The sequence below is a fragment of the Ochlerotatus camptorhynchus genome, unplaced genomic scaffold (genome assembly GCF_037179485.1).
Source record: "Ochlerotatus camptorhynchus isolate MF236.1 unplaced genomic scaffold, CSIRO-AGI_Acam_v1.1 ptg000085l, whole genome shotgun sequence".
NCBI classification, from domain to species: domain Eukaryota; kingdom Metazoa; phylum Arthropoda; class Insecta; order Diptera; family Culicidae; genus Ochlerotatus; species Ochlerotatus camptorhynchus.
This window is the reverse complement of record NW_027040575.1, coordinates 6,321,726-6,336,502: the sequence shown is the minus strand read 5'-3', so window position 1 is coordinate 6,336,502 and position 14,777 is coordinate 6,321,726. Positions and strand designations below refer to the sequence as shown.

The following is a 14,777-nucleotide window of genomic DNA, read 5'->3' as shown; positions in this document are numbered from 1 at the left end:
CTGCCTTGGAAAGGTTAGTGCCAAGGACGATTTCATCAATCATATCCGTTGTGAATTTAGTTAAGAAAGAACTCAGTTCTAAGTCGCTTTTAACGAACCTTCACGTTAGGGGGAATACAAGGGGCAAGTCAACTTAAATTTATTTGCAAAAAATCATCAAATATCTCAAAATTACAACGAAAAAAATTAAAAGAATTTCCCCAAAACTATTTTATGTAAACGATTTTATACTGAAAAATGTTTGTTCTACAGATGTGTTTGTTTTAGCGGCTTTTCTAAGAAAAAGAAAATAAATACAATTACGGATATTATTAAAAATGTCCGTCCGGTGGCTACCGTAGAATTCTACCTCAGCTGTCAAAGTTCTACCACCAGTATGCAAATAAGCTGAATGCCGAAAAAACATAGTGTACATTGACAATCTTGAAGTGCTTTCGCTGGCGATTCATTTAAGCCTTGTTTGTTTGACAAATGAGGTGGAACTTCTTCTTCTTCTTCTTGGAATTACTCCATAAAGCCATGTAGGCAGCTGAAAAGTAAAGACGTTTTTACGTGCTAGGGATAGGACACGGAATGTTAAAGAAATTACTTTTCTTTAGCATTTTTTTGACTCAGTACAGAGTTCAAACGAAATTGGTAAAGGAAAGATCGATTACATTAGTATCGTGAACGACACGAAGGTGGAGCATTCAGAATGAAATTTCACTTTTCACTGCGATTAACGTTAGGCAATTTTGACGTTTGTTGCAAAACTCATGTAACCTCCATATAGCTGTCAAATTTTATTTTGGAAATAATCCTCAAAAATTACTTTTCGTTTTCTTTTTAGATGCGTACCAGGCTTAAAACGGAAATTAATTCCTGCAAGAACAATATATTCCGCCAAGTTGTCCCACCCAGGATATCGATTCACGGAGGTAAATTTTCGAATTTGTATGATCGAAGTAGTCTGGATTTCTATCGAGTTAGAGATATCAAGTCAGGGAAAGTTTACTGTAAATCTTCCAGAATTATTCAAAAGCACGTTGGTAATCTGTGAAAAATTCCGAAAACTTTGATGTTTTTGTGAACAGTTTGGAAAGTTTTATTTAAAGTTCGGATCGGTTTTCCATCATTTTATCCCACTTTGTTTAATTCTTTCGGCTCTCGGGTCAATCCTCTTCAACGAAGAAAATTCATGCATGGTACTTTTCATCAAATCTCTCGACAGACATGTTTATTCTACTGCAGAATGAAATATACACCATTATTGCTTATTTGTATTGAATGCACAGGCATGTTTGAAATTCGCATGCATTCTGGTTTGGACAGGCGTTAAAATTCAGGTTAAGCAAATGCACCGAATGCAAGTCCCACCAATTCACATACGTAAACATGGTGCGAATCTTACCTTAACAGCAAATTCTTCAAACTTGACAGGAGCCGACGGTACGACTCCGAGGTAGTGTTGGAAGGCCGGCACAGCATCCTGGTCCGGTTCAGTCTGTAGTAATCCGTGCAAGTACTTCTTTGGCAATGCAGCATCATATTGTTCAAGGTCAACTCCGACGACAAAGTATTCGCCGGCGGTCAATAACCCTTTGCGCTTTAGGCTCACCAACAGACCAATGTGCTCGTCGTGATGACCTAGCACCACATAAACTGCAAGCGGAAAAACAATTTCAGCCCCGGGAAAGAGCGCGAAATGAAACGGCAGCGTTGTCAATGACATGATTAATGACGACGGAACGGACCGGCTTGGCGAAAATTAACAGAACCGTTAAACACGCGCTATTTACAAACTGTAACACCCCGGGTGGCAACGTTCGAAGCAATCCATCAAAATACGTCAGCTTCAAGTGGTTTTCGCTCAATCGGAATGCACAGACGTCTTCGGGTTGTATCCGCCAGAGGACTTCAAACACAAACCAGTATATTTAGCTGATTCATTATCAATAGTAAAATAAATTAGAGAAACAAATACAGCCCTACGCATGTCAACGTCCAGTCGCCCATTAGTCTGGCTTGAAATGAAATGATTCTACATATTATTGGATCAAGAGCCGTTAGTCCTGTCCAATTTTATATGAGTTTTCCGAAACTAATTAAAACTCCTTAATCCTTAGGCCGGTCCGTTGCGTCGTTTAATGTTTAGTCCTTAACTCACTTCTAGTGTCAATGAATGTTTCTTCGACAAGCCGGTCGAAAGGATTGGGTGAATAGCCATGATGATAGATGGTACTCCAGGTGCGTGTCGACCTGATTCGGATGCCATTGGTCTTGAGGGTTGTTTTGAGTGTTTCCGCCACCGCATCGTACTCGGCGTTATCTGATGAACGGTAGAAGAAAGTTACCTGATGGATGAGAAACAGAGAATAATTAAATTACAACCCGGTCACGCGAAGCTTCCTTCGTTACTTCCATTCATAGGGGTGTTGATGGAACAGAAGCAGGGGAACCAATTTGTATCCTCACCTGAGTCCAGTTGTAAGCAATCAGAAGCGATACAACTGATTTCGATATCTGTAGATCAGGTGGCCTCGTTCTAGCAAACGTGGGAAAATGCTTTTTATTTGATGTTTCGTTGTGCGTACAAAACTGTAATAGTTGACAATCATTACGAACAAGACTCAGGCTAGCTGCGACAAGTTTATTAGCAGAGAAAATAGTTGAAACAAAACAGAAATTACATAATACTTACTTACATAAGAAATCATTGGTAAGTTGAAGGCAGCCGCCATTCTGCCCTCGTGAACACACGTTTCCTGTGGCCCTATGTAGCCTATCACATCTTTTGTCCAGAGATCTGCAGTTTTCCTTATACTAGTTACCTCTTCACCATACGTCTCAGCCACGTCAAATTCCAGCTTGTGACCATGCCGACTAAAGTAAATATCGTTTACCTCCTCCATTGCCAGCGTTATTGCGCCCGATATCTGCAATCCTGAAAAGCCAATGAAAGAAAGAAAGGAAGTGTGAGAAAGCTTATCAGAACAAACAACCAAACAATAACGCCGAGGTTGAAGGCGCGGAAATTCCAGGGATGCTTAGAAATAAATAATCAAGGAGAATACACTGCGGCTGGTACCCATCGGAGTTTATGCAGGATTCTTTCTCACTGATTGGACAGAATTGAATCAGGCATGTTTATCTGCCCTCAGTGACTCGTTTTAAATAATATAAGGTAACGCGATTCGAACGAAACAGTAACGTTTGTTTTTTTTGTCACACAAAACATTGTAATTCATGGCAATAACCTGTCTTTGGCGCAACCAATGGGGGAATTTTACGTTTCTTAGCATTTCAGCTTGTTTAACCTAACTTTATTTTTGTGCCCCCAAGCACCTACAGATTTTTTTAAGTTACGTCAATGCCTGCCAGTGTCCAGCTTTCTACATATTGAAACACGCTACTAACTCAGGACTATATCCACTAGACTGATGCAAAATTTGAAATTTTCGCTCCACAGTGCTCAAACGGTTCCAAATTGGGCCCGGATTAGCCCCCCATAATTTGAACTCATTTAGTGAGAAATTGGCTTGGCACAAACCTTTTGAAGTTTATATAGGAATTACTATGGAGAAACCATAACTTCGGTTCATATCTATCTCAAAATTCACCAGTTCACTCTACTTTAGAAAATGATAGCTGAGCTTGTTGAAAATTTTCTCAGCTACAACTTTGTTCAAGACCAATTTTCGATCAAATTTAAGGAACATAAATTATTAATGATTCAAGTCACTGATGTCTTATGATTATGCTCAATCAACTGTTCAGCAGGCAACATTGGTGTTTATGGCGCGTAGAATAGAGGACAAAAATCATGGCAACTATGTCACACTGCAGAATACAATGTTGCCCAAAATACAGTTGCTTAATCTTGCCATAAGATTATCAATCTCTTAAACAATTAATAACTATTTAATTTAACGTTTGGCTGAAAAATAATTTTCTGCAAAGTTGTAGCTGATAAAAATTCCCATAAGAGGCTAGAAGACAATGAACAAAAAGTTTTGTTTTCCCATAGTAATTTCCATATAAACTTCAAATGGTTTGTGCCAAGTCAGTTTCTTATCAAATGAGTTTAAACTTTCGGAGGCTAATCAGGACCCGATTTGAAACCGTTTGAACACTGTGGAGCGAAAATTTCAAATTTTGCATCAGTCTAATATCCACCCTGGGTCGGCTAGCTCCAACCCGGGGGCAACTTGACAACTCCAGTATATTTCAAGTGTACCCCAATAATTTGGTTCTGGTGGTTCTGTCAAACTCACAAGTTTTCAGAAGAGTTATCTGAATAGGGCGAGTGCGGAAATGATATACAGGGTGTTTGGTTCCGGGTTTTACATATTTTCAGGGTAGATAGGGCTCCTAAAGTTATGAAAAAATCCCCATGAAACATAGGGTCGGAAATGACTGCTAAGTGAGTTATTCAAAATATTATGTTTTTTTGTATTGCCAACTTTGGTTAGCTATATTTTTTTAATCTTAATGTGGTTTTCTGATTTCAACATACCAAATGAAAGATTAAAGCCTTAGCTATCAATGTTCTTTAGAAAAGAACTCGATTAAATTTAATTATCATACATAAAAATTGAAAAGTATGTTGAAAGTACCAAAAAAAACTGGTAAAATTTCATACATTTTAGTGTTTTTGAGTTGAAAATTTTCATTTCTGTTTATTTAGTTGTTCTACAAAACATTTTCCATGCAGTTCCCTAGATTTGTGTATTTGGTAGTAACCTTGTAGGCTTTATGGTTTCTTCGTAATTATTGATTTAAAACAGCGATAAAAACTTGTGACGTTTTCATAAAATGCGCTATAGTCACCCTATTCGTTCGTCCGGTCGGCTGTTGCAGTGCCAGTGGTAGAAATGGCAATTCAAAAACTTGGTAAAAATTACTGACTCGATAAGTGTGTAGGGGAGAATGGTATAGAACGCACCCCCTGGGCAGAACGCACCAGCTGACTTTCATTTGTGTTTTTCATGGCTTTTAAGTAACTTTTTTGTTGTCTTATCAAGCAGCACTTCTAGCATAGTATCTGAACTCAAAATCCTGCATGATAAATCCTAGAATTGGATTTAAAATTCCAAGAAAAACTCAAAATAAAATGAAAAAGTGCGTTTTACCCCGGGGGTGCGATATGTACTGTTCTCCCCTACTAATGTATGGTTGATGAAGAGGCTAGCATGTGGAGGGTATTCTCGGGCTGGTGAATGCCACCCATCCCCACTTATAATTCAGTAATACACTATTTATTCATATCTGTTTGATAACAGAAATGAGCGCAATGCATAGTGGTCTTTGGTTTTTTGTTCATGAAACCCGGAACCAAACACCCTGTATAATAAATTAAATGAAAGTTTAAAATTTATGTTATTGCCGCGCGCCCACCAAACCGGAACGCGCGTGTGGTACACGTGAAGTCCAACGTCAAAATTAACATTAGCGACATAGGAAGTCTAGTGATTTTCAGTCGCATGCGCAGTCATTTTGATTTTCAGTCGTATGCACAATTCATAATCAGTTTATATTTTTTATGTAGTCTCGTATGTCTTTCAGCAGAACAGAACCAAAAGCTTAAACATATGATCTGTAAATCGAAAATATGTGGTTAACATCGAATTAATCGGAACAAATGAGAATTGAGCGAGAATACTTTCGGTGATTTCGACTACCCAAGTAATCAAAAGTTCCGCATTCAACGATAAAACTCATTTTCAAGTTTAATAAAGTTCGGGTAAAGCTCTGACAGAACTTTCAAGTTCCATAAAGTTCAATTAAAGTTCCGACAGAACTTTCATGTTCCATGAATTTCAAATAAAGTTTCGATAGTACTCCAAGCAACCAAAAGATCCACATTCAACGACAAAACCCGCTTTAATGTTCCATAAAGTGCATATAAAGTTCCAACACAACTTTCTTGCTACTTTAGCAGCTATAGGAACTTCAGGCTCTTGAAGTTCAAAAAAAGTTCCATAAAACATCCCTAAGCACTTTTTAGGAACTTCAGGTAAAGCTGAAACAAGGCCACAACAAAGTTCCGATCAAGTTCCCAGCGGAACTTCTTAGCAACTTTTAAGTATCTTAAAAGATCCCTGCGGAACTTCTTAGCAACTTGAAAGTTTCTTAAAAGGTCCGTCAAAGCCCACACGAAGCAATCCACACATATATTTTTCAGGAACATACATTAATGTACGTAAATATGAAATGATCAGTGGGTCAAATGAATCATAATTCTTATATTTATGCAGTGCATCAAGATTCCATCCAAACAAAATAAAGATCAATTTCCTAGATTCCAACCCGTGTGTTTGGCATGCGATCTACGAACGCTAACACGTGCGCCACAAGTGTGTTGAAATACCCTGCGGGCAAACACCAATTTATCAAGGTGTTGTGTTTCGTATTCAAGTCAGTCAGCTGGCACTGAAAACTCCAACAAGGCGGGACAACAGCTCACTTTAATATATCTCAGATGACGAAGCAGTTCATGCTGGGGCTCTCACGCAGAAGGACTGGGTTTTATTCTTCAAAACAGCTCCAATTTTACTACTAATGCTGATAAATCCATACACTTCATACCTTTAGAAAAAAAAACTTTCATAAAGACCAGACTTTAGAATTAACTTTCATAAAAGTGCGAACTAACTTTAATGTAGTAGGGAACAAAAACCTTTCTTAATTTATTTTCTAAAAGTTCAAGTTCCGCCAGAAGCTGCTTATAATGCTCTTTCTAGCTTAAAAAAGTACAACGTTAGTTTAGCGGTGTACTTTGTATGCTGTCGAATGCCAATTTCAGCCTCTCAAACCGTGTACTTTACTTCATCGCACAACTATGTTCAAAGCAATAATCTAAAGGCTGATCAAGAGCAAAATAAAACTGAAGAAACCAAAGTATTTTAATTTCCATTCGATGATATAAGATGAAACTCAATCAATCGGTTCAATATGTATGGATTTATTTAATTTCACCACGAAAATCATAAATTCGCTCTTTTCATATGGCATTCTTGCCTGTGGTTTGACATCCACTCATGGTGAAACAAAATTTTTGTTTCTCATAGCGAAACGCCGTTGCGGCGGTGAAGGACAATTCCTTTGTTTACGTTATGTAGCGACATCTACTATTTGCAAGTGGGTACGTGAAACTAAGGTTATCTGTCATCTTGCCAGGGACTTGGCTAGCTCTTACTTGGGGAGGCCTGTCAACTCAACAACGAACAAACAAAACTCACACAGGACACCAAGACAGTCTCTCAGAAATAAACGTGCCTTGTGTCACAGGAATTAAACTTAATAATATATTTTTAGGGCCTCCCTTAGCTCAGTCGGTAAAGGCGCAGCTACAAAGCAAGACCATGCTGGAGGTGGCTGGGTTCAATTCCCGGTCCGGTCTAAGAATGTTTCGGGTTGGAAAATTTCTCGACTTCCCTGGGCATAGAAGTATGATTGGACTTGCCACACAATTATACCAATGCAAAAATGGTACAGGCATCGAAAGCTCTCAATTAATAACTGATGAAGTGCATCTAGAACACTAAGTTGAGAGCAAGCTATAAGCTAATATGCGATATGCAATAAACTTGAAATGCGAAGAAGAAGAAGAAGAAGAAGAAGAAGAAGAAGATATATTTTCACTAGGATTGCATCAAATAGTGGGGGGAAGCGGTTCATTGCGGATGTTCAGGATCTGATGGGGCCCACATTGTGGTGCATGCAGAAGTGAAAGAAAAATATTTTGCCTTGAGGTTACCTTGATAGATGACTTCTCGGGGCGGTCGTTGGTAGGTCCTCATTGCGTTTTGAAAAAGGCTTCGACTCGATGTTTCTCGTGTTTGCTTTCGGTGCAGACACTCATCAGATATTAGGTTTAAGCAAGCGAGGGCGAACCCGCCGAACCTATCTATGACCCTCCCCTCCATGACGTTGGCCGCTGCTGACCCGAGGCGTGTGGTACGGCAATAACGATGAACTCGCCGGCCACCAGCACGAGACTTGCCGAACCCTGCAGTGGAAACTTCCTTCACTAGTAGAACAGTACGGCCTGAACGGTGTTTCTGAGGTAGGTACCGGTATCGTACTATAACGATCCTCTCCAGACCAGGATTCACTTATGGGTAGGATGCACCTCGTATCACTTCCAACATTTTGACGTAGGACTATGTCTTTGTTTTCTATATAGGGGTACATTTTTCGAGTACGAAAAATGAACATGTTACGAAAAGGGTTAGGTTTTGAACGCATATTTCTGCAAAGCATTAATGTGAAATATGTCATGCAATTTGCCATTCGACGGGGGCTGTATTCAGCAATTTTGTGGCAAATAGTACAAATAATGAAAATTGTTAAGCAGCTAAGAAATTTAACTAAAATAGGTGGCATCAAAATTTCCCATACATTAGCTACAAGGTGTCTTTCCGAACACAGCCATCACATAGTTGGTCCCAAACGAAACAAGCCAAAGCCGCATTGCATCAAAATCGCCTCTGCCAGAAGAATACGAACCTGTGATAAGTGGCGTCACGATATAGTTCGTGTTATTCATCGTAAAGTTGAGATCGGTCTAATATCAAGGCTATACTTTTGCCTAGGGCAAACAGCCGGGTAATTTGCTTGCCGCTCGGCGACCATGCGCATCAAACGAAAACCGTCCTTTTCAGGCAACAAAAATAATTCCTCTTAAACCAACCACATCATCAAAACGGTCTTTTGAGGGCCATAAAACATCAAAACGGCTCTTTTCAGAGCCACAAACCATCGAAACGGCCCTTTTCAGGGCCACCATATGTTTCAAAGAAAGAATTAGTTTTGAATATTTTCTAACACAAGGATAATTACACATGAACTGAAAAAGAATCTTATTAGTAATAAACGGAAAATGGACACTGATCAATTATTATACTTCGGAAGAAATTAACGGATGTCATAACAATATCGGGAATTTTAAATGCCTTCGATCAAAATAGTTTACAGTGAGCGTAGTCCTACGTCAACTGTTCATACAACCCCTTGTAGTTTTTTCCTTAAAATTTGATACTTTTCGCAATGACCATAGTTAAGACACGCACAAAGCAACTGGTAAACGGAAAAAATGTCATGACATTTCTGAACCGTTTTTTGCCAGTTACAGAACATTTCAGCCCAAAGAAGCAGACAAGACCAGCGGCACCGCGACATGGATTTATGTCATGTAGAATGAATGTTGCTAATTTCTGACAAATTACTGCATTTATTTGATGTTAAATATGAATGAATACTAATCACTCATAAGCATAGATGTTATTATTATGCGAAATAAGGGAGTTGATAATTTACTGTCACACGCAAGCATGCAGCTAAAATGTAACAATTACAAACTGCCACCACTGCTCTTGACCCTAGACACTTTTTAAACTTAATTAGGAAGACACATTCACATGGAATTTTCCGAATTGGCGGTGCTGGTCACTTCGACGACTAGATCACCGTCATTCCCGATACTTCCAGGGACCCAGTAAACTTTTTCATAGGTACTTGTTTTTTTCCTGTTCAATCTCCGATCTTAAAATCTTCCACGTCTGATGGCTTCTCTCGTCGACAACGTTCTCCTGCTTCATGCCAATCAAAAGTCCAGTGGGTAGGCAATATTGCCAAATATTCATTATCGCAAGCGAGATATTTACGCTAGTGAACTTAGCGATGCGAATTTCACATAGCGTTATTTCCTGAGTGAACTTTCTTGCTTGAGATGGAGATGAATTACAGACAAAGTTCCTTCCACTCACTTGCTATAAAAAATTGTTTTTCGGAATTATGAAATCAATAGATGATATAATTATATGTTGGATGTTATGCAAGTAACAAGAATGGGGTGTAAAGTTTGTGTTTGACTCATAAAACCTGTCAATTTCGCTTTCATAGCGTCATAATCAGCGATCTTATGATTTGTGAGTGTTCACTCAGAGTGAACGCTCACGAACCGTGAAATCGCTGATTGTGACGCACTGAAAGCAATATTGACTAGTTTTATGTGTTAAACACATTCTTCACGACCTCTCCTTGTAACTTACAAGTACTAATTACCATTTCATCTAATAATTTCATAATTCCGAAAAACATTTGTTTATAGCGAGTGAGTAAAAGCAACCTTGATCACAGGAATTATTCAGAATAACTGTCACCAATTTCATATATATATAATTCTCAATGGTTAAAATGGGTACATGTTAAAGTATTTTTGTTTTACTGTGTGTACAAATATCAGCTTGAATTGATAGTAGGATTTGCATTTCATTCGTTTTCAGTTTCAAGCAGCCATGGACGTGAAAATGGAGCATGTCATAAATCTGTATAAATTCGTGTGTTTTCTTTTAGAAACTGAAATCTATTCGAAGTAATGAAACATTTATTTTTCGCATTATTATAGAGGTACAAAGGAGCCATGCGTGGAAAATCCGTTCAACATCAGAGCTTAGACGCATCGCCAGGACTCAAAAAGTGCTGAAACTAAAACGTGCGTGCCAGCTGTGACAAATGTGTGCGTGACAAATGTGGCTGGAAATTATAATTAAAGGTAAAGGGAGAGAGATTTGAATTAAAGTTTGCTAAGTTTGAAATTCAAACATGTAGTATATCTGAAATATACTGACATCCAAAGCTCATGCAAGCGTTAAATCGATATGACAATTTTTAAAAGTGACAGTTATTACGAATCACCCTGTGTACCATTCACGCAACCCAAGTAACCATAGGCTCGGTATTTCGCCTTTTTGGCTATATACAGCTGAACAACGACTAAACCAGTGTTTGTAAGTTTTGATGAAGTAGCCAAAAATAACGTGCCTATGATAACTTGGGTATTCAGCTTTATTGAGATATAAGGTTGGTATAGGGCTTCCGAACTTCATATTATTCATATATCCACCTATATCCGAACTTTATATTATTCATATATCCACCTATATCATACAAAGGGCAATAAGCGGATATTGCGACTCAACTATTTCGGATGCATAACTTACGGCATTTCGCCGAAGGACGTTTCGCTGAAGGACGTTTCGCAGAAGAACGTTTCACCTAAGGACGTTTCGCCGAAGACGTTTCGCCGAAGGACGTTTCACCGAAGGACGTTTCGCAGAAGAACGTTTCACCGAAGGACGTTTCGCCGAAGGACGTTTCGCCGAAGGACGTTTCGCCGAAGGACGTTTCGCCGAAGGACGTTTCGCCGAAGGACGTTTCGCCGAAGGACGTTTCGCCGAAGGACGTTTCGCCGAAGGACGTTTCGCCGAAAGACATTTCGCCGAAGGACGTTTCGCCGAGGAACATTTCATCGAATGGGTCATTTCACCGAATGGGTCATTTCGCCGAATGGGTCATTTCGCCGAATGGGTCATTTCGCCGAATTTTTTATAATGAATCAGACTGGTCTTTAAACAGAAGGAATCATTCCTATAAATAAAAAAATATTGATTATTTAGAAAATAACAAAATCAGTACAACTCGACATATCTGGTATTTAAACATTTCTTCAAATGTAAAACATTGCACAGTGGTCCAGAATGCAGATTTAGGTGGAATGATATGTTTTGACCTTGAAGTTGAAACTTTAGACTAAAAATCTCTTCTACAAAGTTGTTCCTTAAAGTTAGGCCCTCATTATTATGACAATGAATTCTAGGGTGGTTCCTATTATCATTAAAATCGAAAATCTAACTTTTTTGTTTGAATAAATTAAGGTATACATTCTTCGGCAAAGTTATAGCATTACATTTGAATACCATTCCAGGATGAAAAAATCAAACCTTCTTTTTTCGAGACTGATTTCAAGATTTACTGAGAAAAGTTCCCATTCGGCGAAATGTTCCACTCCCATGGGAGGAATAATATATATATATTTTATTATGAGCGGCATTTCCATATATGATAAATGTTGTCAATTACCGGTTTTTACCGTTTGAACTGGTATTAAATTTATCACTATATACTATACGTCCTGCTCATCATGTGTGGTTTGGTTCTCAGTAGTATAGAGAGTGACTTTAGCCTAAGCACCCATTTTTCGGTCTACCTAGCAGAAAACAGCATGTTTGTCTTCTTTTTTTTGTGAACGATTCAATCATACGTTTCATACTACATACTAAATTTTTGTAAATTTAGGTGCTCGGAGACTGATATATACGAGCGTCAATTTTGACATAAAATTGAGTCATAATGGACGCGAAATTCAGCTCAATCAAACGTACTTTCGAACTTTTCAGTCTTGGAGCACTTAATTTTACATGAAATGTTTGTTTACGTCTCATCCTTTATGTCAAAGATGGATTCCATCACGTGTAAAATTAGTTATTTCTAAGTGTGTATACTATGTACTTTATCCGCAATTCCATGAATAAAAGAACTACCGAACAAAATTTGCTCCTATTTTTTCAAATTAAGTAAATTTGTTATTAATCGAAAAAAAATCGACTCGTATTTTTATATTTAATTGTTAGGATGCACCTTCCTGAGTAAGGGTGGCCCAAAAACTCGACACTTTTACCCAACTTTAAAAATTCATAACCTTTTTAAATAGGGGAATTTACGTATTCTCGGCAACCTAAGCAGCGACCTTCTTTCTATAGCCTTTTTCTCTATGGAACGCACACATATGCAGTATTGGTTTGTTTACAATCTTTTGCTGCCAGCTGCTCTAACAATTTCAGTCGAAAGAATTGTCAAAAACTGTTTTGAAACGCTTTTACAAAGCTCCAATCTTCTCTAGTGAGAGCGAGTATTGTCGGCAACCAGTTTTTCTTCGGCAACCGTTCCATTTGAACTGCATGTAAATCTGCTGTTCTATTATCGGCAACTCGAAATCAGCTACAATTTGTAGTGCGTGTGTTTCATTTCAAGAAAACCTTGCTAGATTGCTTTTTCTCAGTGGTAAAAATATAGTCGAATTGAAGCTGAAAGCATAAAGAATCGTTTGCATGCATCCAGCGAAGTGTTTTTGTAAGAAAATCCAGTGAAAATAGTGTTTCAATTTGGGTTGCCGAAAATAGTCTGGCATGCCGAAGCCGTCATTTCCCCTACTTATCCGATTTCCAACCTGTTTTTTTTCAGAAAATGGATTTTTTTAAAGGGCTATTTACAAATATAAAACTGATGCAAAAACAAAAAAAAATATAGTTTTTTTTATGGATTTCACAGTGCCGATACTAAAACCCTTTATTTAAAGTTCATGAATTTAGTTCATGAGTTTAGGAAGGCGTTTTCTTTCATTTTTGAGATATATATATTTGAATTAGATCTTATGATTTTGCCTCAAAACTACCATGCGTCTCCATTGGATAAAAGTGACTGGACTGCCATGTCTGCATTAAATTAAAGTGATTGTGCTGAGGATATAGACCTTCGTGCATAATATTCCAAAAAATCAAGAATGTTTTTCTACGAGAGGCATTTATTATGATAAACTGTTAGTTTCTACAACAGCCTTAAAGAGAGAGAGAAACGTGAAGACAAATAAACAAATAAATGTTCAGAATGTTCAAAAAACTTTAAGATACGCGCAGATAAATTATTGTTAAATTCAAATGGATATATTTTTGACTCAGGGCTTAGCAGATGTTTAGTATTAATGCAAATATATTATTCGAATAATGATTCAAACATATTTTTTGTTGAAATTTTGAGTCCGCTCCTCTCTTATACTAGACCCTCTCTATAAAGTTTCGTTTTTATACCTGTGATCTTAACATTTTTACCTAGGGGATTAGATTTTGATAAGTCTTTAGTCACTGATGAAAACTGCACATTGTAGTAGAAACACGAACATCAAATTTAATTAAATGCTGTTTTATTCTATTAATATGGTTGTGACCTCAGTGGCGGATTTGCATTAAATTCTAAAAGTAAATTATAACATTGCAAAAATGTCGTTCTGGTCCCTGTTGAAAGCAAATCAAGTTAATCTATTTTTGAAACAACGCAAGGAGATAAAGCCTATCGAGTATCACATTTTGAGTCCGTAGAGTTTTGAAATGTTGAAATGAAAACTAATTTACCCTATTAATTACTTTTTCAATGAAAGATCAACAAAACCGACCAATCGAAATATTTGATTATTATATCCTCAATGACCAAAAATTCTAAAAAAAATTGCAACACTGCTAATGCAATGTATGGAAAGATTTCCGAAGTTTCAAATCAAAAGAATCCTTGCATGGTGGTGCTCTCAGAAATCTTCCACGAACAACTCATTTGAAAGACTCACGAATCAAATGGAAACGACATAAGTAACTTATACAATTCTCCAATTTAAGTCAATCACTATTAAAGTTATAATTATGTCTCTGAAAAACACCATCTTCATATACTGTACAAAAGTACTGCCACTCAGCAATACCGCACTCTCGGCACCAACTGCAAGTGACTGAAACAATTAACGCCAGTCGTCTTCTTGAAAAAAGATAAATAGAGCCCTAACTAACTCTAAGTGATGAGCTAATGAATTAATCAACTTCATCTGTCTTCTGCGGAAGAGCTAGCCCAGTCAGTGTCTGCGAAAAGCAAACCGAAAAGAAAGGTAGGCAGTCTGACTGAGACGGGAGAAAAAACACTGGCGAACAGCACCTACCTCAATAGTGCTTCATTGGTATAAACAGCATACCGGTGACCTATATGCCGTATACAATACACGGTGTACAAACAAACGCTTTCCGTGTCCTGAAATAGCCTCTCAACGCCACAGTTTTCCGCTTTCTTCATTTATTTGTGAAGAAAAACACCATTAAAAATAGTCAGGCTCATTCATCTCACTGTCCGCAGTTGTT

General features: G+C 37.8%; 1 protein-coding gene across 1 annotated transcript in view; it reads right to left on the bottom strand.

Moving 5' to 3' along the window:
* Positions 1-14,777, bottom strand: part of LOC135698366 (guanylate cyclase 32E) — a 137,764-nt gene that overhangs the window by 27,174 nt on the left and 95,813 nt on the right. Inside the window, exons 3-6 of the mRNA XM_065218295.1 lie at positions 2,685-2,923; positions 2,455-2,577; positions 2,147-2,333; positions 1,391-1,641 (exon numbers count right to left, since the gene is read on the bottom strand). Coding sequence (XP_065074367.1) covers positions 1,391-1,641; positions 2,147-2,333; positions 2,455-2,577; positions 2,685-2,923 — 800 coding nt within the window. The remainder of the gene's footprint in view (positions 1-1,390; positions 1,642-2,146; positions 2,334-2,454; positions 2,578-2,684; positions 2,924-14,777) is intronic.